The sequence below is a fragment of the Ipomoea nil genome, unplaced genomic scaffold (genome assembly GCF_001879475.1).
Source record: "Ipomoea nil cultivar Tokyo-kokei standard unplaced genomic scaffold, Asagao_1.1 scaffold1735, whole genome shotgun sequence".
Lineage (NCBI taxonomy): Eukaryota > Viridiplantae > Streptophyta > Magnoliopsida > Solanales > Convolvulaceae > Ipomoea > Ipomoea nil.
The window spans coordinates 487,871-511,970 of record NW_017618163.1 but is presented as its reverse complement, the minus strand read 5'-3'; the positions used below and the strand labels follow the sequence as shown (position 1 = coordinate 511,970).

Below are 24,100 nucleotides of genomic sequence, written 5' to 3'. Positions count from 1 at the left end.
TTTTAGCGATGTGTATGTACCGCTCGTAGGCGGTGTCGTTCCCGATCGTCGACGTAGTAGTTGTAGCCGGGTGGACTCGCATCGCGGATCCGGTCGAGTCATTTTCTGACCGCGATGTCATTTCCCGATCGGCAACCCGTCGTATCCACTCCCTTGTGTTGACAATTCTCACACCCACGGGAGTGGGGGCTGCACTGGCCGAGTAACTCGTCTGCGTTTTAGTTTGCCCGAGTAGCACGTTCGTCGGTCGAAACGGTCGAATCGCGTTCATTTCGCCCGAGTAACGTTTCGCCCGATTAAATCCAATCTCTCGATCATAAACAGATCCAACCCTGTAGTTGGTTAAATAGATCTCCAGATCGCAGTCGAATCGACAACCCGGTCGTTGAACCGGTTTAGTTCAACCCTTCGCAAGTTGCGTTGCAAGTTCAACCACTGGGTCGGGCGCTCCCTTTCGGTCCACCGGACTATGTCTAAACATTGCACTCTTTTTTCCTTTGGCTAAAGTTTTCCCCACTGAGTTTTTTGTTAGCCTAAGGTTTTTAACGAGGCAACCAGCATATGTCACGGACCCTGTAACTAGTTTTTCCAGCCCGAACCCTTCCTCGTTAACTCGTTGTCAGAGCACGGGCTGTGGGGGCATTATGATAAGTTATATACCCCGGGTCCGTGCCATCGCTTACAGTCGGGTCGGTATCTTGCGGTTCGGGTCTTAGCCTGCGGGTCGGGGTCAAAGGTGATGGGTCAAACCCGAGATGGGTCAAACCCGCCACCTTAGGCCTATAAAAGGGCCTAAAGCCCTTTGTGGCACAAATTATGCTGTGCAACCGAATGCACCATGCGCATGGTGCATACGATGCAAAACGACGTCGTTTTGGTTAAAAGACACGCGTCCCACTTAAAAAAGAAATCAGGTTCGATTCTTGGCAATAGCATTTTTATATATCCATAAATTCATAACTATATATCCACAAATTCATAACTATATATCCACAGTGAATGAATGAAGTAAAAATCCACAATGAATGAACTAAATATCCACAATGATTGAACTAAATATTCACAATGATTGAACTATTCCATAAATTCATAACTATATATCCAGAAATTTATAACTATATATCCAAAAATTCATAACTATATATCCATAAATTCATAACTATATATCCATAGTGAATGAATGAAGTAAATATCTAGAATGAATGAACTAAATATCCATAAATTCATAACTATATATCCATAAATTCATACCTATATATCCAGAAATTCATAACTATATATCCACAATAATGTTATTGCCGAGAATCGAACCTGAATTTTTTTTTTAAGTGGGACGCGCGTTTTTTTGTCAAAACGACATCGTTTTGCATCGTATGCACCATGCGCATGGTGCATTCGGTTGCACAACATAACTATTGCCTTTGTGGCAGGAGGGGGCCATTTTGGCCATCTCTCGGCCCTCTCTCTCTATAGCCATTATCCTCATCCTTCTCTCTACATTTACATGCAAGCACAACATTAATGAAATGGGAATTTTGGAGCTATTTTCTGGTGTTCTTCTTTCGTGTTTATACATTCATATACATATATACATCTTTTAGTACGTACAACTACCATCCGGGTGAATTAGTACTATCAACATGTTTTGTAGTATGATAGAATTGGAATGATTACTAATATTATTGTTTGGTTATGTATGATCCTATAATGCAAATAAAAATTTTAAAAATACAAGAACAAAAAATCAAGACAATTAACTTCAAAAAAAAAAAAAAATGAAGACAATTGATTATAATATAAAGACATCGAAAACACCAATATGAACTAAAAAATAAAAACATAAATCTAAAAGCACTAATCCAAACTTAAAAACCAAGTTTGGAATGAAACCCTTATTTTATGGAATGAAACTCTTATTTTATTAGGGAATTAATTTTTTTAATTAAGGGGATAATCATATCCTATAACAGATAGAAAGTTGTCAACCAAATAATAACAATAACTTTGATTCCCATTCCTAATAGCTAAACTCATGAACCAAATACATCCTAAATGATTTTAAAACATAGCGCATGTCATATCTCTCAATCTTTCTCAATCTATGCTACACAACACTCTATGCTGATAGGTGATGGGAAGACATTAATAGAAAAAATTTAAAAAACCATATAAAATTAGAAGAAGAAATTAAGTAAGTCACATGTTATGTTATGTTTTTTTTTTTTTTTTTTTTTTTCCCATTTTAAGATTTAAATTTGATTTCTTTACTATGTAATTTTTTTTGAATATAATAACAATGCACGTACTAAATATATTCACATGCAAATGCTTTATTTTTACTTTCTTCTTGCACGTAATCATATTGGAAAATTAATTTTATTTTATTGAAAAAAAAATTACAAAATGCTTCTAATATATTTGGTAACTTTTTTTGGTCATTTAATACGTAATTTTGTTTCTAGAGATACATGTACAAGAGATCCAATTCACACCTTCTATCATCTTTTTGGACCTTTTCTCATTCATGTTTCTAGTGGGATTCGGAACCCCTACCACCCCACTGTCGCCTACAGCCTTTTTCACATTCATATTTTCAGTGGGATTTTAACCTCCACATTGCTATTTTCAGTTGTGATATCAAGTCAAGCGACAAACCACTACGCTTAGTCCTAAGGGCTCAAATACATATATTCTTAATAATACAATTATGTGAGTGGATTAATTCTTATCATTGTGGGTTTCTCTTCAATTCATTTATTCGGGTTGAATTTGATTTCTAGATTTTTTCTATTCCATTAATTTTATCTTATCATATTTTTCTTTAGGGAAAATGATGATTTTAGATTTTTAGTTCATTAATTATATCTAAATTGTATACCCTCAGTCCATGAATTATTATTTTATACAAATTTTTGCTTTTAATTATGTTGAAAGTTACAATTTGAATCCATTACTTATAGATTTTGTTAACATTAACACTTTATTTTGAATTATCAAATTATTTAAGGATAAATTAGTCATTTTGTCAAATTTTCTCAAACTCTCTCCCTTCCCCTTCATATATATGCTACTCTTATATATGCAAAACCCTCGTTAAATATTGTCTTGATTGAGGAGGAATATGAGAATAAAAAATGACAAGTAGGAGAATACTTAGGATTGAATATACACCAAATTGTAAATTTAATATGTTAGTTTATGACACTTTTTTTTTTTTCTTGTAAATTACTCTTTTTAATATCTCATTGAATTCATACATTAATGAGTAATATATGCAATTTAGTGATTTTAATATGCTATTTGGTCGTGTATAGTGGTATATACAAAAGGTGAATGCAGTGGATTATATTATTACTATTTAAAATCTAAACATGTGCATTATTATATTGTATTAGAGATGCAATCTTTTTTCACCATATCATATGGAAGAAAAAACACACGGAGTATAATTATCTAGCCTAAGACATTGGAATTAGTCATTTTTTTTTTAAAGAAACCCCTCAATTCTAATTCTAAATAGTATAAATGCTAATATTGAATTATCAAAATGTGGTAATATATTAGCCCTATATATTGTAATATATGCCCCGGCAACATATGACAACATGTTGGAAAAAGTTTATGTTAAATTAAAAAGAAATAGTTGTTGACAACTAGTAGACCATGAATAATTTTGAAACATAGCACACACTTTCTCTTCCTATCATTGTTCTCTTATTCATATTTAATACATACATACCTCTTGTTCATGTGAATTGAAATAAATATATACATAGCACATACTTTTTTTCTTTCGATTACCAAAATTAAAAGAATAAGAATTTTTTATTATGTGAGGTAAATTTGATTCGATATTTTTTATTAGTATTTGTGTGGTTTTTTTGGTTAAAAGATCTTTTTAAATTTTCAAGAATATAATATGGGCAAGTAGAGAGATGTAAAAAAGAAAAAAGAAAAAAAAGGGATGAGAATTAAATGATGGAGAATGGAGTGGGATAAAAAGGCATAGGACTATAGGAGGTATGGCGTACGTGTTATGCAAAGTTTCATATGAGTTTAGAGATTATAACTAGAGTTTTACTACATGTATTTTAAAATCTTATTTTTTAAATTTACTCTAAGATGTGACAGTCATTGATATGTCATTTTCTTTATGTAGGCCCTTATAATGTGTCTACATCAAAATTTTAAGTGTGAAAATAAAAATTGGGAATAGAAAATGAAAGTATACATATAATATATATATATATATATATATATATATATATATATATATATTTGGAAAGAAACTATTGCATTTATGGAGTAGTTTTCAACTTTTCAAAAAGGTGAAACCTTTCATATTAATTAGAGTATGGGCCAAAAAGTGCACCTCCAAAAATTTGCCTTAAAACTTAATGAAAAGCACCTCCTCCACCCTTGCAAACATTGGAGGATTAAAATTAACACCATGCTCAAGTGATTACGTATCAAACTTAATCAATTTTGAAGTCGTCGTAATAATTTTTATTTTATATTTAAAGGATAACAATTAATATTGTATGTATTACACTTATCACTCCCTCAAAATTTATATCTAGTAATAAAGATGGATCTTAATTTTCTTATACTTGCGTAGCAATTAATTAACATCACATTTCGATAGTAGAAATTAGACTTAACTTTTCAAACCGACACTCAATAATCACATCATACCACCTAGTAACTTCAACTGCATAGTATGCTTTCAATGGATTGTCAAGATCAAGCTAGCGCTTACAACTACATTTATATATGGGGTGTTTGGTAGGATGAAATTACAATTCCGTTCCTACCAAATTTCATGGAATTATAATTCCATGGTTTGGTTGGAGGGAATTGCAATTCCACAGAATTACAAATCCTTCCAACCATGGATTTGCAATTCCTAAGGTCCCCCTAGGAATTGCAATTTCACATTTTGTGGAATTGTAATTTCATGATAAATTATCATCTTATCATTTTCCAATCATTCTATTCATTCATACCAAACAATGTAGTTTAAATTCCTACTTTATTCTTTTCCCACGAAATTACAATATAATTCTTCCACCCCCCTCCCCCCCAATTCACTCCTTCCAACCAAATGCCTTGTAAAAATTTTAAGTATAGTAAATGTACAATTTTATTTATATATATATACACTTCCGTAGTAGTTAAAGTCATATTTCGATATTAAGATGTTGAAGTAGACAATCTAATTAGTCAATGCCCAACACTACGTATGTAGAATAAATTCGTTTTTACATGTCACATGAGGGGTAAAAAACAAAAAAAAAAAAAAACAAAAAAACAAAAAAACTTTAAAACAATATTATTCTTGAGAGTTTAAGATTTTAGGTATAATTATGAATTTTCCTCTTCCTCTTATGTGAAATTTGGAATTAAAACATTCTTTGGAATGAATTAAGAATAATATTCAAATTCATCTATATTAAACACAACTAAATATATAGTTGTATACTCCATTTGTTAAAGATCAACATGAAAAGACAATGATATGTAACTTAATTACTAGACCAAAAAAAAAAAAAAAACCTCTCATATCTTCGTAAGTTACACTCATAAAGTGTAATAAATGAAAGATTGTGATGTTTGGTAAATGCAACTTTGTAAAGATAAAATATGTTATTTTAAATATATGCAGTAAAGAATTTCATATGTTTTTAATGTTTATTGTAATTCTTAAATTTAGAGTAAAATATGAAAAAAAAAAATAAATCAAATGTTAAATTAGTTTAAATTTGATATAAACATTTTTTCACTAACTTATATTCCTAACTTGTATCTTTTTTTTTTTTTAATCCATTATTATATCATTGCTGTAATGGTATACAATTCGATATATGTATTGCTTAAATCAAAAAGTGTAAATAAAAATAAAAAATCTAAATACATGTGTCACCAGGGGTATGGGGTACATATATCACAAATCTAAATATCTCATGCATAAATAATTTGAAATCTGAGTAAATGGCCAAGCAATTAAATACACCCTCAGCTTTTGAGACTTCCAAGAGGGGAAATCATTAAATATATGTATTGCTATATATACAGTACAGTTCATCCTTCATCCTTCATCCTTCATCCTTCATCCTTCATCCCTGCTTCTTCTTCTTACTCCCAATATGATTAAGCAAGTTTATCTCTCCCGAACCACTATATATATACAGTACAGTCTGTTCCGCAGATCCACATGAAACACAGAAGAAGAGATTGTGCGGTACGCTCACTGTACTACTCCGCCGTCTGGGGTGAACGTATTCCTGTACTCAACTGCCGCCACCGTGGCGGTGCCGTCGTCCATAACCGCCGAGGATAGCGGCGGCAGTGGAGAACTTCCGGCGGGCTGTTCGAACTTCATATTCTTGGGAGCGTAAGTCATCGCCGCATTTATATTGGTAGGTAGACACTTCAGCTACCATCCATGTCTCTTTCATTTATTTCTTTCTTTCATTTCAAACTCAAATAGTTATGGTATTCACCTCTTCAATTCTTTCATTAATGGCGTAACATTATAAGATTTGAACTTTTTTTTTTTTTTTTTTTTTTTTGTGAGATAGAGGAAACCACTGTCATTTTTAGAGTGTATACCCTGTAAATTTGGTTGAAATGTAATAGTCTGTAGACATTTTTAGACAGTGTGATATCCGATATATTTTTAGTTTAGAAAGATTATTGTTATATATGTTGACTAGCTCATTGATTTCATTTGTAGAATATAATGGAAGAAACAAAAAGTTTGGCTTAGCTTGCTGGTTATATGTGCTCACCTACCTCTGATCTTAACAAACACTTCAGCCTGGACGATGGTCTTACAACAAATGTTTGGATCACACACATTGGAAATGACAAAGGATCGGGTAATTTTATTATTGTAGCCTAAATATCATTTCCATATTTTTCTTTTATTAATTTCCATAATTTCAAAATAATTGATTTGTTGAACTTTACATTTAAAATATATTTTGTGTGGATGGAAGACCTCTTTCTTACTATCACGACAAAGGAAAAGGGCAGGGGTAAATAATTGGGTGATTTTTTTTTATTTTTTTTAAAAACAAATCTGCTAGTTATATAGTCTGATGAAACAAGAATAAAGGGTCATTTAATATAATGCATTTAAATTACTTGGGAGAAACACTAAAAGAGCAAATCACTTAACTCAGGTTCTGGAAAAAAAAAAAATAATAAAGAAAACAACATGACAAGAGTGATGGAAATCACTTCTTCTTCCCTCCCTTGTCTTCTTTACACCGCGTATTTTCTTGGCCCTGTTCTTTCTCTCCTTCATCTGTTTTCTAGATTTGGTATCCAATCCATTCCTGATCAGCCTGTACTTGGGCTCGAATTTCTTTGCATTCTCAACTGAATCATAGATCAAACCAAACCCAGTTGATTTGCCACCACCAAAGTGAGTCCTGAATTTGAACACAAAAATGGAGTTGGAATCTTTAACCTCATACATCCTTGCCAACTTATCCTTCAATTCCCTTGTCTCGCGAGGCTGTGCCCTAGTTTGCCAGGTACTCAAATAATTGGGTGCTGTGCCCTAGTTTGCCAGGTAGTCAAATAATTGGGTGATTTATCCGCGGGTATGTAATTAGTGGTTCAACTTTGATTATATATGATTTATTCAAAAGATAGAAAGAATGTTCTTAGTTTATAATGTGAATTGTGTAATTAGTTTTTATGTTTATGCAATATTGATAATTTACAACATTTTAACAATATTCTAAGGGTGACGGGTGGTATAAAACGGTCTAAAAATGCAAAATGCGTTTTACAGGGGACTATGGTTTTAAAATTTTTTTAAAATATGAGTTGTCAGCTTGGAAATATTTTGAGGAAAAACTCCTAATCTAATCTTGGTATCAATAAACTTACTTTCCTACCAATTAATTGATTGATTTGTGTTTGATATTTCTCTAGTCTTCATTATTGCTCTCATTTGCATTCTTAATTAACTTGTGATTTGTTTTTAAAATTTACATTATAGACTTCTATAATTGGAATTGAGTTTATATTAATTATTGTGATGGGTCTTCCTTCATTGGGGATGTTGACACAGTTGATCTTGTAAGTTTTTTAAATTTAATATTTAAAATTTATTATATATTATCAATTGCCATGTTAATTAACAAGTACAGAGATTTAACAAAAAACAAATAACTAGTTTTTATTATATTCTATATATATAGCATTGGTTTAGCTAATTCGAGATAGATTTTTCAATTTTTTTTTTATAATACATGTTAATGTTCCTCCCTGTTTTAATTTTCAAAACTCTTTGAGGCTACTAATCTATTTAACCTATAGAGAAGGAATGATCTTTACTGTAATAATGAAAGATTTTCTTAAAGAAGGGATGAAAAATGCCAAAAATGTATGTTCACATACTCTAATACAATTTTTTTTTCATGAATGTATTTATGTATATTTTTCTATTTAAATTGCAAATTAAATAATCAATGATGCATTCATAACTAAATTTTGTTATTTATTAAATTATCCACAACACTGTCATTGTTGAATTCGGACTTATCATTGTTATAGCCATTCTTTTTGAAAGTTCTGTTGTGGCATAGCTGCAATTTTGTATTGTGATCAGTTTTGATCACTTTTGCCATTTGACGTAAAAGTTACATTTTTTTTGATTCTTCATATTTTTTGCACGAGTACATGATATTTAAATTTATTGAATATATAGTGTATCTTTAAATAGTGCTTACAACTTAAAATTTTATAATCCTTTCATAAGAAATATTTGATGGAGGAGAAGAAGTTTGATAGTGCCTTTAAAGGATTGATAACATTACATGTAATATAGCAAATTTGTATACATTAAATAGTTTCATCTCTAGAGGCTAAAATATTGTTGAACTTGAATATTCAATATTGTTATAGGGATTAAGTCAAATGTTGCCTTCATCTTGCATGAGAAATTAATCAAACAAAGTCTTGTAATAACATTTACATATATACATATACCTTGTACGTTTAGATGTGTTTATGTACACCAATATTAATTGTGACTTATTTAATTTATAGTTCTTCTTTTCTCAATATGTTTTGTCACACGTTAAGACTCCAATATTCATTGTCATCTCTTCTTTTGAAGAAATCTAAATTATTTCATTACAAATATATATATATATGCATACAAACATAGACAATGAGTATCATCTCGTCTTTAAGAACTTTATCTAAAGTTTTGTTAAAATTTTTATTTTATGTTTTTGTCTAGAACGTTATGACTCTGGTATTCTTTCTCATCTCTTATTTTGATGAAATTTATGTTATACATTATATATATTCCGTCTTTATGAACATGATTTAATTTTTTTTTTCTTTTATTAGAAAGTTGAAATAATTCACTTATTAGTTAACATTTTAAAATCTATTGTACGTTGAATATAATTTGTCTTTCATACACAAGGTATGCCTTCTATTTCAGAACTGCACCTTGGTCGAGATGAGTGAAATTGAAGGTTAGTGTATTTAGTAATTAACTTAAAATATGAAACATTAGCTTAATTAATATATCTTCATAATTAATTATTTAACAAAACTTTTTTTAGTCAAATAAATTTTTTTGTATCATATACTTTAAATTTAAATAATCTATAGGCATTTGTAATTTATATAATTTCATCACAATTTATCTTGATTACTAAACTAATTTTTATATATAATTGTTTATCTATCTTAGGATTAAGATTAGAGTTTCTACATGCATCTACAATTGCTAATCCTTCATTCAGAGGAACTTGGGTAACAAGTTGCATTGCCCATAATTTGATTGAACATTCTTGGAGTTGTTCCAAGACACAGTCCAAATATGGCATGGTAATATAAGTTGTTGTTAATTACAAAAATAAAATTAATATATAAACCTTTTAGCACACAAATTGAATGATCACATTTTGCAAGACTATTCAGATATTTTTGATAATTAGTTTTATGACCGATATGCAACTCATATGATTGATATCTCCATGAAAGTAAAACATTGCACCGACATTGAAATCTATATAATCTGAGTGTAAAAGGCTAGTAAAATATTGTTTCATAATGTGAGTGTAAAATATTTTACTAGCTTTTACACTCACATTATATAGATTTCAATGTTCGTGCAATTTTTTGCTTTCATGGAGATATCAATTATATCAGTTGTACATCGGTCATAAAACCAATTACCAAAAACATCTGGATAGTCCTGCAAAATGTGACAAGTCAATTTGTGTACTAAAGTGTTTATATATTAATTTTATTTTTATAATTAAAAACAACTTTTATTACCTTGCCATCTTTGGATTGTATCTAGGAAAAGCTCCAAGAAAGTTCAATCAAATTATGGGCACTGCAACTTGTTACCAAATTCCTCTGAATGAAGGATTACCAATTGGCAATGCAGGTATAAATTCTAATCTTAATCCTGAGATAGATAAACAATTATATATATAAATTATTTTAGTAATCTAGATAAATTGTGATGAAATTATATAAATTACAATAGCATATAAATTATTTAAATTCCAATTATATGATACAATAATTTTTATATATCTAACTAAAAACAGTTTTGTTAAATAATTAATTATGTAGATATATTAATTAAGTTAACTTCATATTTTAAGTTTAATTACTAAATTTACTAACTTTCAATTTCACGCATCTCAAAGAAAGATGCAGTTTTAGTACAAAAAGCATACCTTGTGCATGAGAGATAAATTATATTCAACCTAAAATATATTAAAGAAAAGGTTAACTAATAAGTGAATTATTTCAAACTTTCAATAAAAGAAAAAAAATTAGATAAAATTCATAAAAACGGAATATATATTTATAATGTATAACATGGATTTCATCAAAATAAATGAGGAATACTAGAGTCATAATGTTCTAGATAATAAAAGAAAATAAAGTTTTAACCAAACTTTAGATATAGTTCTTAAAGATGGGATAATATTCACCATCTAAGTTTGTGCATATAAATTTGTAATGAACTAACTTGTACTTCGTCAAAAGAAGACATGGCAATGAATACCGGAGTTCTAACGTGTGGCAAAATATATATTGGGGAAAAAACACTATAAATTGAATAATTTAAAATTAATATTGGTGGACATAAAACGCATCTAAACAAGGTGTATGTATGTATGCAAATGTTCTTAAAAGACTTGGTTTGATTAATTTCTTAGTGCAAGATAAATGCAGCATTTGACTTGATCCCTGTAACCCATATTTTAGCTCATGGAGATGAAACTATTTAAAGTATACAAATTTGTTATATTTCATGTAATGTAATCAATCCTTCAAGGTACTGTCAAATTTCTTCTCCCCCAACAAATATTTTCTGTTGAAGGATTATAAAATTTTAAGTTACAGGCATGATAGCTATTCAAAGATACACTATTAGACAAATTTAAATCTCAAGTACTCGTGCAAAAAATATGTTGAATCAGAAAAACATTTAACTTTTGCGTCAAATGGCAAAAGTGATCGAAATCGATCACAATGATAATGATAAGTTCAAGTTTAACAATGATAATGTTATGTTATGCATAATTTAATAAATAACTAACAAAATTTAGTTATGAATACATCATTGATTATTTAATTTGCAATTTAAATAGAACAATATACAGACATACTATACATTCATGAAAAAAAAGTGTATTAGAGTATGTGAATATACATTTTTGGCATTTTTCATCCCTTTTTTAAGCAAATCTTTCATTATCACGGTAAAGATCCTTCCTCCTCTATAGGTTAGATCAGTAGTCTAAAAGAGTTTTAAAAATTAAAACAATGAGGAACATTAAAATGTATCATAAAATAATTTTTTTAAAAAATCTATCATGAATTAGCTAAACCAATGCTATATAAAATATAGAATATAATTAAAGCTGGATGTCTGTTTTTTTAAAATCTTTGTACTTGTTAATTAACATGGTAATTTATACGGAGTAATATATTATAAATTTTAAATATTAAATTTAGAAAACTTACTAGAATCACTGTGTTAACATTTCCACAAAAGGAAGATTCATCACAGTAATTAATATAAACTCGGTTCCAATTATAGAAATCTATAAAGCATAATTTAAAAACAAATAACAAGTTAATTAAGAATGAAAATGAGTGCAATAATGAAGAAATATCAAACATAGATCAATCTATTAATTGGTAGGAAAGTAAGTTTATTGATACCAGGATTTGTAACGGAGCTTTACCTCAAAATGTTCTCAAGATGAACACTCTTAGCTAAATTTTTTGAAGAACCGTATTGACCTGTAGAACGTTTTTGACATTCGCTGACGGTTGTACACCACCCACCACCCTTGAATAATTTAAAATGTTGTAGATTATTAATATTGTATAAAAATAAAAATCATAAAAATTAATTACACAATAATTCCATTATAGGTTGGTTTTCTGGTGCATAAATCACCCAATTGTTTATACCCAGCCCTTCTCTCTTGCCGTGATAGTAGGAAAGAAGGCTTCCATCCAGACATATTACATTTTAAATGTAAACTTTAACAAATTATAAAATTATGGAAATTAATAAAAGAAAAATATATATGAAAATGATATTTAAGCTACAATATAATAATAATATAATTACCAGTTTCTTTTTCATTTTCAACGTGTGTGATCGAAACATTTGCTGTAAGACTATCAGTACAGGCTGAAGTGTTTTGTTACGAGGCAGATGAGCACACATAACCAGCAAGCCAACTTTTTGATTATGTAATACCACTACCTTAGAAATGAAATTATGTCTACGTTTGTTAAATGAGGTTAACAAGTCAAAGCTTATTAAAAGTTGATATTGGATAAAATTACTAAATTACTCTTCCTTACCCTTAAAGGTTAAGAAATCACTTGGTGTTGAATAAATTTCTCATATGAAAGAAGATACTAGAGAGATAGGAGAATGAAAAACCTAGCTTGAAGCTTTGATCTCCATCCTCTTCAAGCTTAGGTATCAAGTTATTAGAGTATTCTAGGTGAGTTTGACCTCCATATTTCACTCTTTTTGAGTTGGTTTATCATTGGAGTCCTAAGATTAATGTTTAAAATATTAGGGATTTTGACAAAGAGTATTTAGGTGAACTAAATAACTAAGATTTGGATGTTCTAGGTAAGTGGTTAACTCTTCTCTTCTTATTTTGCAAAACCCATAACCTATTTTGGAATATGAATACCCATTTTAGGTTAGTTTGAGTTAAAATATTTTGGGTTTTTGATATAATATGACTCGAGCTAGTTATGATTGTTAAAGTGTGATTACACTATTATTTGATTTATTGGTATGATTTTGTACATGTGTTTTGCTTTAAAAGAGGATCAAGTAATTTATGTGACAATTATTAGTTTATGATTTCATATTTGTTTTGCCAAGTAATGAGTTATACGGATTTCATATTTCTCTTGGATATATACTTTGTCATGTGATTTTTTAAGGAAATGATTTTTGATACAAAAGCCTATTTGATTATAAGAATTATTTTGAAGGTTTGGTCAAATTCATGAGGCAACTTATATTTTGTTGTTTGTTCTATTTGGCTTGGAAGGTTCCTAGTTGCTCATTCCAAATTGTCGAGCTTGACTCATTCCGAATCGTCGAGTCTTTACTTTTGAATTATCTGTTGGAACGTTCCATCCGGTTCATTCTTAATCGTTGAGCCTGACTCATTCTGAATCGTCGAGTCTTTATGGACCATTATGCCGATAATGGCCTGTGCCGATATAATGGTGGTTGTAGGTTGCCAATGAGTTATATGTTAAGGAATGATTTGAGCTTTTAAAAGTATTGTGTTATGAAATAATGTTGATGCCCATGTACCTAAAGTTTTCTATATTTGGGAACTTGTGTACAGTATGATAGAATTATATTATGAATTGGTATAGTTAAAAGATCGAGATTTGCATATATTTATTACTCTAAAGCTTATTGTATTATATTAAGGTTACTTGATCCGGGGTTAAGAAGAGTATCACTTACTGGGCATTAGCTCATTATTTAATATTTTCTTATGTTTCATAGTTAAGGAGTTGTGAATAGCACTAGCACTAGCGATGAGGTCTTGAAAGTGACTTTTGAAACTAGGAGGCTTAGTTCTAGTATTGGAGCTTATCACAGATTTTTGTTTCTTTGGATATTCAATTCCATTTGACCGTTTATATTTTTGGTAAAGCATTATGCTTGATTTTGGTGCTTGTGATGCATTTTGGACATACTACTCTTGATTGTAAATAGAGAAAATTACATTTTTGGTCCTGTGACTATTGAAGTCTTGTTAATTTTAGTACTCGACTTTAAAAACTAACAATTTAGTCCCGTAACTATGCAATTTTTAACACATTTGTTCCTTTCGGCCAAATCACCGGCTAAATGTTGCCGGAAAACGTAAATGTTTTAAAATTGTTTATTCATGGGGGCAAAACGGTCATTTTACGTTTATTTCTTCTTCCTCCTTGCACCTGGTAGCCAGAATCGGAGAAACTGATACCCATATTTTATTTTCGTCCATTTTTGTTAATAACACATCCAAACCGTGGATATGGGTTAACGAGTTTCTGTTTCGAGTTATTGGACAACAAAAACTGTTAAGAAATGTATTAACGATTGGAGGAATGTCTCTACAGCAAATTAAAGGTCAACAATCGGTAACGCATCCAAATGTATTAAGAAATGTACTGATGAACAGCAAATGTATTTCGGAGGGTGGCGACAGCGATGGTGGGAGAATCTGACCTAAATTTAGCATGCATGCTTCAAGACAGTTAACGAAGCTTAAACCAAACACAACAATGGCGGCAGAGGCAGAGCAATAGCTTATCAAGCCTCATGCTATCTTGGTGCCAGTCCCTCTTCAAACACACAGATAACCCACGCCAAAATAACCCAGTCCCTCTCCTTCTCTATTTCCAGTGTCCTATCGAGGTGGTCTGAAGTAATCTGGGCTCTGTTCAATTAATTTTTTCTTTTATAGCGTGGGTTCTTTTTCTCCGGATATGATTTTTACATCAGCACTAATGATATAGAAAGCATTAATGTGTATAATTGGCAGTACAGTGAATCTCCATTGCTACTTGTGCTTTCTGGAAGCATGAAACCTGGGTTCTAAAGGGTGAGAATTTATCAAGTTGTTAGTCTCAGTTGGTTTTTTCTCTCTCAAATATTTATGTGGACTGGGTTCATTGCCATTAGAGTTTATTGTCTCCAATGTTTACTTGCCAACTGAATCCCAAAGCTCTCCAGAGAATAGCCAGACAACCGTCGCAGTTGGTGAAGACATTGTGCTCTTTTCAGAATGAGCACCACGTGTTTTGATAGAAGTCCTAGACCAACTCTTAAATCTCTGCATCAACTGGTACGCCAAGAAGGCAAGAAGGAAGCAAATAAGTTTCCCATTTTTTAAAAATATAAAATGACCATTTTGCCCCCATGAATAATTTTTTAAAAAAATTTACATTTTTCCAGTGACATTTGGCTGGTGATTTGATCGGGTGGACCAAACGTGTTAAAAATTACGTAGTTACGAGACTAAATTGTTAATTTTTAAAGTCAAGTACTGAAATTAACAACACCACTATAGTCATAGGACCAAAAGTGTAATTTTCTCATTGTAAATATTTAATAGTGATTTGATTGTTGTATTGCAGGTTTGTATGCAGGCCTTTAGCTCGCGAATAACAGTAATAACAGGACGAAGAGAGTAGAGAACAAAAAATGATTTCTTATTCATCGTCAAATTCTGTACATCATTACAACAATCTATATCTATATATCTATATATCTATATATATATATATATAAAAGTAAAATCCTCCTAACAAATTTTCCCCCCAAAACTTTTGTAGTAAAACTTATTTGGTAAGTAAATGTCAAATGGAAAATAAATAAATAAATAAATAAATAAATAATAATAATAATAATAATAATTTTATTACCTTAAATAAATAAATTATTATACTTTCCCTTAAATAAATAAATTATTATACTTTCCTTCTGAATTAGTATTTTCTACCTATAAATACAAGGGTTTCTAACTATATTCTCACGTACTTCAATATGTTTTGCAGTTTATATCTTCTGGTATGAGTTTGAAGATACTTAAGGAGGCTCTGCTTCAACAAAAGGAAATTGAGGAGGAAGAGCATTTGTAACAGAACCCTATTGGTTTAGTTTTTATGGAAGATTGTAGAGACGCGATCGAGGATGATAAAGACGGTAATTTTGATAATTTTGTAAGATTTTCTGAAACTTAGAGTTAGTATGTTGATTTCGAGATTTGTACATGTCATTCAAGTTTCTATGGTTTTTTCATATTATTTAAAAAGAATAAATAAATAACAAATACAATTTCAGATTTTGTGTTACTCCATTCACATATTAGTATAAATAAATAAAAAAAAGTACTAAAATAAAATACAAAGGAAATGTAAAATTTTAACCAAAAATTTAATTAGAGAAACCTCCCAAAAAAATTCACGTTGTACTGAACCCAAATAAAAAAATACTGGCAATGGCACAATCATAAGGATCAAAGGGAACAATGGAAGACCCAGAAATCCAGACATCATTGATGTACCGAACAGTGATGAGAGACTCATAAATAGGAATATCATTATGAATGAAAACGGAGATTTTCTTGACACCCGAATTTAGTTTAAGGAGAAGTTTACTCTTGAGTACAAATGTCTCCTCAATGGATTTTGTATGGTCATATAGAGTGTATTTATACACCATGGATAGTTCAAAATGGCACAATATTAAAATTATAAAATGGTAAGAGATCTCAAAAAAAGGTAAAACTTTCAAATTTTCAGTTAATACAAAAAATGTTATAATCGCCGAAAATATATATCTTTAACTTTAGACAAAAATTAAAAACGAAATCATAAACAATTTTAATAATTGACTATTTCATTTCTATGTTTTTTGAAAAATGATGGGCATGAACACACTAACTCATCATGAAATATAGTAATTAATGAATTACCATTAAAATTAGTATAGTAATGAAAGAATTATCATTTGTATGTTGACATTTTCCCCCGTTTATTACCATTCAAATGTTTGATACCAAAAATTATACTATATAAACACAAAATATGCATATATGGTAAATATGCAATTTATATATATATATATATATATATATATATATATATATATATATATATATATATATATATATATATATATATATATATATATATATATGCCCCTAAGTTTTGAGGATAAACTTGGTTAGGAGAATTTTACTTTTAATTATATATAGATATAGATTATTCTCATAATTTTTTTTTCTTTCTTTTGTGTTATTATTATGGTAATTTTATGCTAATGTGTTTCCACTCACCTATGTGTTTCCATTCACACGGATTTGAATGAATATTTAACAAATTTTGAAAGGATTAAAGAAATAGTAACAATTTTATTATATAAATATATACTAAAAAAATTTATCCGTGCATCACACGCACACTGCACGGATAATTGGGTAATTATTTACTCGAATTCAAGCAAGGATAACATCAAAAAACATAATTGATACAACTCATTTCATCAATTGCAATATATAATATTCGTTGTTATAATTTATATTTGTATATTGATCAAAATATTCTTAAAGATTATAACAAATCTATTCCGTGCAACACACTGGTAAAAATACTAGCAATAACAATGTGGTAAAATGTTACTGTGCCCAAAGAAAAGGCCAAAAGACATATTATGAAATAAATTACAATTATAACAATAATAATAGTGTGCGCAAGTTTTGAACTTTAGACCTCCAAGTTAAAATTGAAATTGAAATACAACAAATACATTCTCCTACCATTTTTTCATACAGCCTTTTAAATTTAATTGAAAACTTTTAATTTTTATTTCTAAACTAACTAGGTAAAGATGAAATATTGGGCTTCTAAAATTTGGGGCCCTGTGCGGTAGCCCAGCTTGCACTGTCAAAAATCCGGGCCTGATGCTATATATATACACGGTTTATATGAAAACTACTCTAGAAGTGAAAATTTGTGTACAAATCCAAATCATGAATTTGCAAGAAAACCATTGATGAATTCTAATAGGTGGTTGAGATTAGACTATGTTCTTATTTGATCTTGTCGCTATATGTATAGTGTTATTAATTTTGACCATCTTTTTATATCATGATATGTTAAGTCCTACCGTTTTGCATCTTTTACCACATCTCTAAGCTTTCTGCCATGAGGAACTAACTTTGCATGTTAGGCCTTCACTCCATTTAATTAAATACTTCTTTTTTAGATATTTATTTAATCATTCTCACAAACTAACTCTTTTTTTTTTTTTTTTTTTTTTTTTCTTTTCACAGTTTAATATTTTTGTTATTGTTTATTGAGTGAAGATCACATGAAAAATTTATTGAATGTCATAATCTTAGATTTTTTTTTTTTAAATGATAGTAATTAATAGGTTTCATTTAATTGTATAAGTATGGATTAGACTTGCTATATAGAGTCTATAATGCGATATATATTCACCACTTGCTAAGGAAGAAAGTAATTACAACTAGTAATATCTCTTGTCAAACAATTGATATTGTCAAGAATTTTTTTTTTTTTGAAAGGGATATTGTCAAGAATTTTATTTTTCATGAACATGTTATTTAGTGTAACTAGTATTTGCACCCGTGCGATGCACGGCCATAAATAATAATAATAATAATAATAATAATAATAATAATAATAATAATAATAATAATTAAACAATATAATATAATAATAAAAAATAAGAAAATATGTAGAGTGAAAAATTATTAAATAATAATTAATATTGAAATTGTATTACATATTATTGAATATTTCTATACGGAATTTTTAGTCATACTCATAAATTTCATTATCTCCACAAATAAAAAATTTTTATTTTATTTTTGTTCGATTTAAATTTTGAAAACGAACACAAATTAAAATTTTTAATCCCCTTAAATTCCTTATTCTAAAAAGTGCTGCGTACATTTGACCATGATTAAAGACAAACTTTTTCAAAAACAAATTCACTTGCGATATAGAAAAAATTGTTGTATATAGTATAAAAACTATATCAATTTAATTCAAAAAAGTTTATACAATAATGCTAAATATAGTATAAAAATATATGAACTTAATTCATATTATTTTTCAATTTAGAAAACACTTAAGAGTTAATGAGTGATTTGGAACCCCAGAACACCGTAATCCATTTAAAAATTCCGGAGTGTGCAGATCAGCAAGCATGTCAACATTATAATCAGATTTACATACCAAATCACACACACACACACACACACACACACACACACACACACACACACATATATATATATATATATATATATATATATATATATATATATATATATATATGTAGTACATAGAATATTCAGTATAATATAATAAATGAAAAAATATACAGTTTAAAAACCTAATAAATTTGAAGTGATCAACTTTGAAATTTTATTACACATTGTTGAAGACTTCTTTGTACACAACATTTTTAGCCGTATTTCGATATGGTACATTTTCTCCACAAATCAAAATTTTTAAACTCATTGGGTTACTAATTCTTGAAACAGCTATGTACATTTGCTCATGATTAAAGATCGACTTTTTTAAAAACAATCCCATTTTTTATAGTGTTTGCCCTTGAATTTTGTTTATTATCATGGCATAAGATATCATAAAAGGATTTTGCATTATTTTTGGCCTTAAAGTATATTTTTTATAAGTACATTATTGAAATAATAAAAGTACCTTATTGTATATATACTATCAAATAATATAGCTTCAGTAAAAAAAAAGTACTTTTAGTATATTTAAAATGTACATGATATTCATGATCCACACAGCTAGTTGGACCATGATCAAACAATAATTTACATTTAAATAATCATACTTTATTAATATAATATTAATATAATATAATACATTAATCAGGCCTTAATATATGTTAACATTATAATTTAAGGCCTAGAACATCAACCTAACCCAGACCGCTGACCTGACCTAATAGCTCGGAGTATATAATCAGTTTTTGCTCTCATTTTTTACCCTAGCACCGACCGTTCGTCTTCTTTCTCATCTCTATCCCGTCTTTGCCGTTCTCATTATCTTGGTCCGAATCTCTACACTCCTATCTCAAATCAAATGTCTCTGACCAATTTTTGGTTGTAGACTACTGGCAATTTGTTTGTTGAGGTTTTATTTGGCAGCAAGAACAATTCAATTAAATGTATACTATTCGTGTTAAAATTGATTTGGATTAAGTGTTGATGAACAATTCTGCACATTTACTTCATTTTGATTTTTTCTTTCTTTTTATGATTTCTTAGCTACAAATAATGTTTCTTAAGTAGCATTTATACTTATATATATTGAAATTCCATATTTCCTTATGGTATCCTAAGTCTTTAGATTTAGCAATCTGGAGAATACATACAAAAATTGAAAAAAATTCCTTGTGTACATAAGGTCAAAAAAAATATGTACATTATTGAGAGCATACTATAAAATTATGTACCTTTAGTACACAAATAATATACATCATCATATATTAAAAATGTATTATAAGATTCATGGTCCACATAGCTATATGCACCATAGTCCACACAATAATTTGCCAAGTTAAACATATATAATAAGATATATTAATAATTACATGTCTATAATCTTATAATATGAAGTATACTATAAAATGATATACTACACCCAATCGCACATAATCTTACGTCTAAATTAGTATTTTAGGGTTTATGTGTTTTTCGTTAGCAGATCGGAACTTTGATGTTAATGTTAAGAGTTGGCGAAATCGGAGGAAGGATGTCGAATAAGCTAAGTAACCGATCCCTATCTCTATTTCACTATATAATTCATTTTTAATTTCAACACCTATCAACAATTTAGTCTAAAAATACTGTTAGATGATTTCATCCTATGATTGACCATAGTAGGATTTTTTTTTTTTTTTTTTGATAAATTGTTAACATGCAAGAGATAGAACAACAACGGTAAAAAAAAAATTTGTACACATGCATCGATTTTTCTATCCCCTTACTCCGTTCATTCATTTTTCTGTATGTTTACTTTTATATTTGTGTATGTTAGAGTAATAGCTTATTATTCGTATCATTGACTATATGAATATAATTAGGGTTTTTCTAACTACAGCAGAATGAATATTTGTGAACTCAATCTAAAGTTTCCTCTGTAAAAAATATATATCTGCGGAGTATTATAGTTGAAATGATTTTTTATGCTAACAGATTTAGAAATGATTATGCTGACAAATTATTAGCTCTGGAATGAAATTGCAAATGAACATAAAACTAATTGATTCAAGTTTTTCATTTCAGATTCAGAAAAGGAAGGCTATTACCATGGTAAGAGGCATATGTAGTGCATAGAAGAAGGCATGATCAAGTAAGGTTGAAATTTAAATATTAGTTTAGATTATTATACTTATATGCTTCCTCTTAATGCTTATAACTGTAGAACTAATTATTTGCCTCATAGTCATATCCTTTATCTGACTGATGGAAAGTAAAGAATATCTACAAATAGTGCTATTAAACTTGCAGTTTTCTTATTTGGAAAGCATTATTGATTAAATTCAAAAACCTATTGCTTATAATAATTTTGTATAGTTATTCAATTTTTTAAAAAAATAAAAAACGCATGCTACTTTTTTGTCAGTAAATAATGATGTTCCCCTGTTATTGGCAGCAATAAACTGCGAAGTTGCATTATTAGTTTTAATGCTATCAATTCTATATAGTATGTTGCTTCAAGTTTATAGGTTGATGGCAGATAGTGAGAATAACATCATTCTGATGACTTAGGTTTATCTTTACATTTTCAATTTATGGCAGAGCAATAGAACATTCATCGGATGCCTTATAGTTGTTTTTATGGCAAAACAATAGAAAACTAAATCGAACAGTGAAGATTGTTTTTTTTTTTGGATTTTTAAATAGAGCTAAAGGGGTACAAATTAGTGTTTTTCAACCACTGTTTGAATGATCATGTATGTATGATTTAAACATTGTTTTGTTTAAAATATCAACTCTTCAACTTTCAATTTCTTTTTAAAAATTGCCCTAATATTTTGGCAGAGTTTTAAAAATAGTAGACAATCAATGCTTGTTTTGCAATAATTTCTGTTTAAGTTAAATATTTATAATTTTAATATTTCAAGTAGTGAAAAACAAAAACAAAAACAAAAAAAGTAAGCTAATTTATGCAGATGAATTAATTATTGTCTAAATTCTTTTTTGTCTGAAAAATATACTGTTTTTTTAGACAAAAAATAAAATTAGGCAAAAAAACAACCTAGACAAAAATTAATTCATTTGCAGATAATTTTTTGGTCTAAAGAGTAGTAACTTATTTTTTTGTCTAGATTATTTTAGGCAAATTTGTAATACTGATTTTCTTGTTTCACCAAACAATATATCAAAGGTTATATAGATTCAGTCTCTAAATCCCAATAATAAGTTAAATTTTTCTTGTTTAATGGTTTCCAATTTTGACATTTTATGCCCTTGGATGAAGAAAACTAATTCATCATGCATCTTTTCACAACACCAGATTCTTGAGTCTCAATTTCATTCCTTTTTAAGTGATCTGCAGTGATTGGACTGTTGAACTCATCAACTTTAGATGCTTCCTGAAAATGAAATTCAAATATACATTACAAAATAATGTAAAAATTTGTGTTATAGGAGGACTTGAATAGGTGGTAATATTATTACCAGATCAGAGTCTTCTTCATCTTCCTCATCCTCTTCTATCATCTTAGAAATTAGGTCCTTGTCTTGTTGGTCCTTCAACTTGGACCATTAGGTGGCAACTAACACTTCATTCCTCAACACTCTCAACACACCCTCATTTGAAATATTACACTGTATATATTCTCCCTGGAAATAGCAGGAAAAATAAGAAATTCATATGAATACTGTATTTCAAAAGTTGCATTTTATGTAAGTATAAATACAACCATTTCATAAAAAATTAACCTTAGTTTAATCATATAGCCTGAAACAGTTTACATAAAAGAACAATGAGATGAATGAAATGTTTACCTCCTGATCATGAACAGAAATAAATGACCTCAAGTTATCATATTGACTGCATCACAGCTTCAATGTTGTTTGCTGTCAAGATTTGATTTATAAAACTGAGTTCCAAGAAATTCAATTTGTATATGTTAAAGACCCAATTTTCTACCACATTCAAAACATTGATTAGTGTAAAATAATGATTACTACTTGAGATTTGTATTCTCGTTGAATATGTTTTGAAGTCTTAAGGTTTTTTTTTGAATGTACTGCAGAAGATAGTCACATGGAAAGCACATCACAAAATCATTAAAAAAAATGACTGAAGCCAATGCATTATAAGTTTAAGCCATCACTAACAGGTATTATTTCATGGTACCTTTAGATTCTTTTTCTTGCCCCCAAAAGCAATAATTTACTGCAATATTAGAAGAGTAGGCAAGTTAGAAGATGTCATGTCAATGTCTGTAATAGTAGTATAATATGGGATAAAAAAAGATTCATCAACACATTGCTTTTGTCAACCGGACACTGTGAAAGATGGTTTTCAGGTATGAAACCAAGCTCAAATTGTTTTAGTTGTTTTTGCTGGAATTTTGCTCTATGTTACTTGAAATTAGCAGGAAACAGAACACAAAAAATATTATGGAAAACAAATGCTGTTAAGAATACATTCTGATCAGGGGTAAAAAAAAATGATTTACCTCTGGATCTCGGAACAAAGATTCCTTACTCTTACTAATTTGGCCTCCTCTCAGTTCCTCCGGGAATGCATGAGTTGTTACTAATCTAACTCAGATTGACCTCTTAGTGTGGAGATGAATGATTTCTTGGCAAAGAGATTTCTGTACTAACAGGTGCTTCAGAAGTGGATAGATGCAGATATTGGCCAGATTCTTCTTGACAAAGGATTTATAGAGGATGAAGATATTGTGGTCTCTTCGAAAAAAACAAAGTGTCTTGAAAGTATGAAAATCCAC

General features: G+C 29.2%; 1 protein-coding gene and 1 long non-coding RNA gene across 2 annotated transcripts in view; one reads left to right on the top strand and one right to left on the bottom strand.

Annotated features, from left to right (window-relative positions):
• Nucleotides 1-6,113: 6,113 nt before the first annotated feature.
• LOC109192030 lies at nt 6,114-14,283 on the top strand. Its single transcript, XR_002056032.1, has 3 exons — nt 6,114-6,419; nt 6,737-6,881; nt 13,605-14,283. It is a non-coding gene; the product is annotated as an uncharacterized LOC109192030 (long non-coding RNA).
• LOC109192029 (pectin acetylesterase 7-like) overlaps nt 10,889-24,100 on the bottom strand; it is a 54,139-nt gene continuing 40,927 nt past the window's right edge. The window contains exon 6 of the mRNA XM_019342655.1: nt 10,889-11,253. Coding sequence (XP_019198200.1) covers nt 11,134-11,253 — 120 coding nt within the window. The 3' untranslated portion in view covers nt 10,889-11,133. The remainder of the gene's footprint in view (nt 11,254-24,100) is intronic.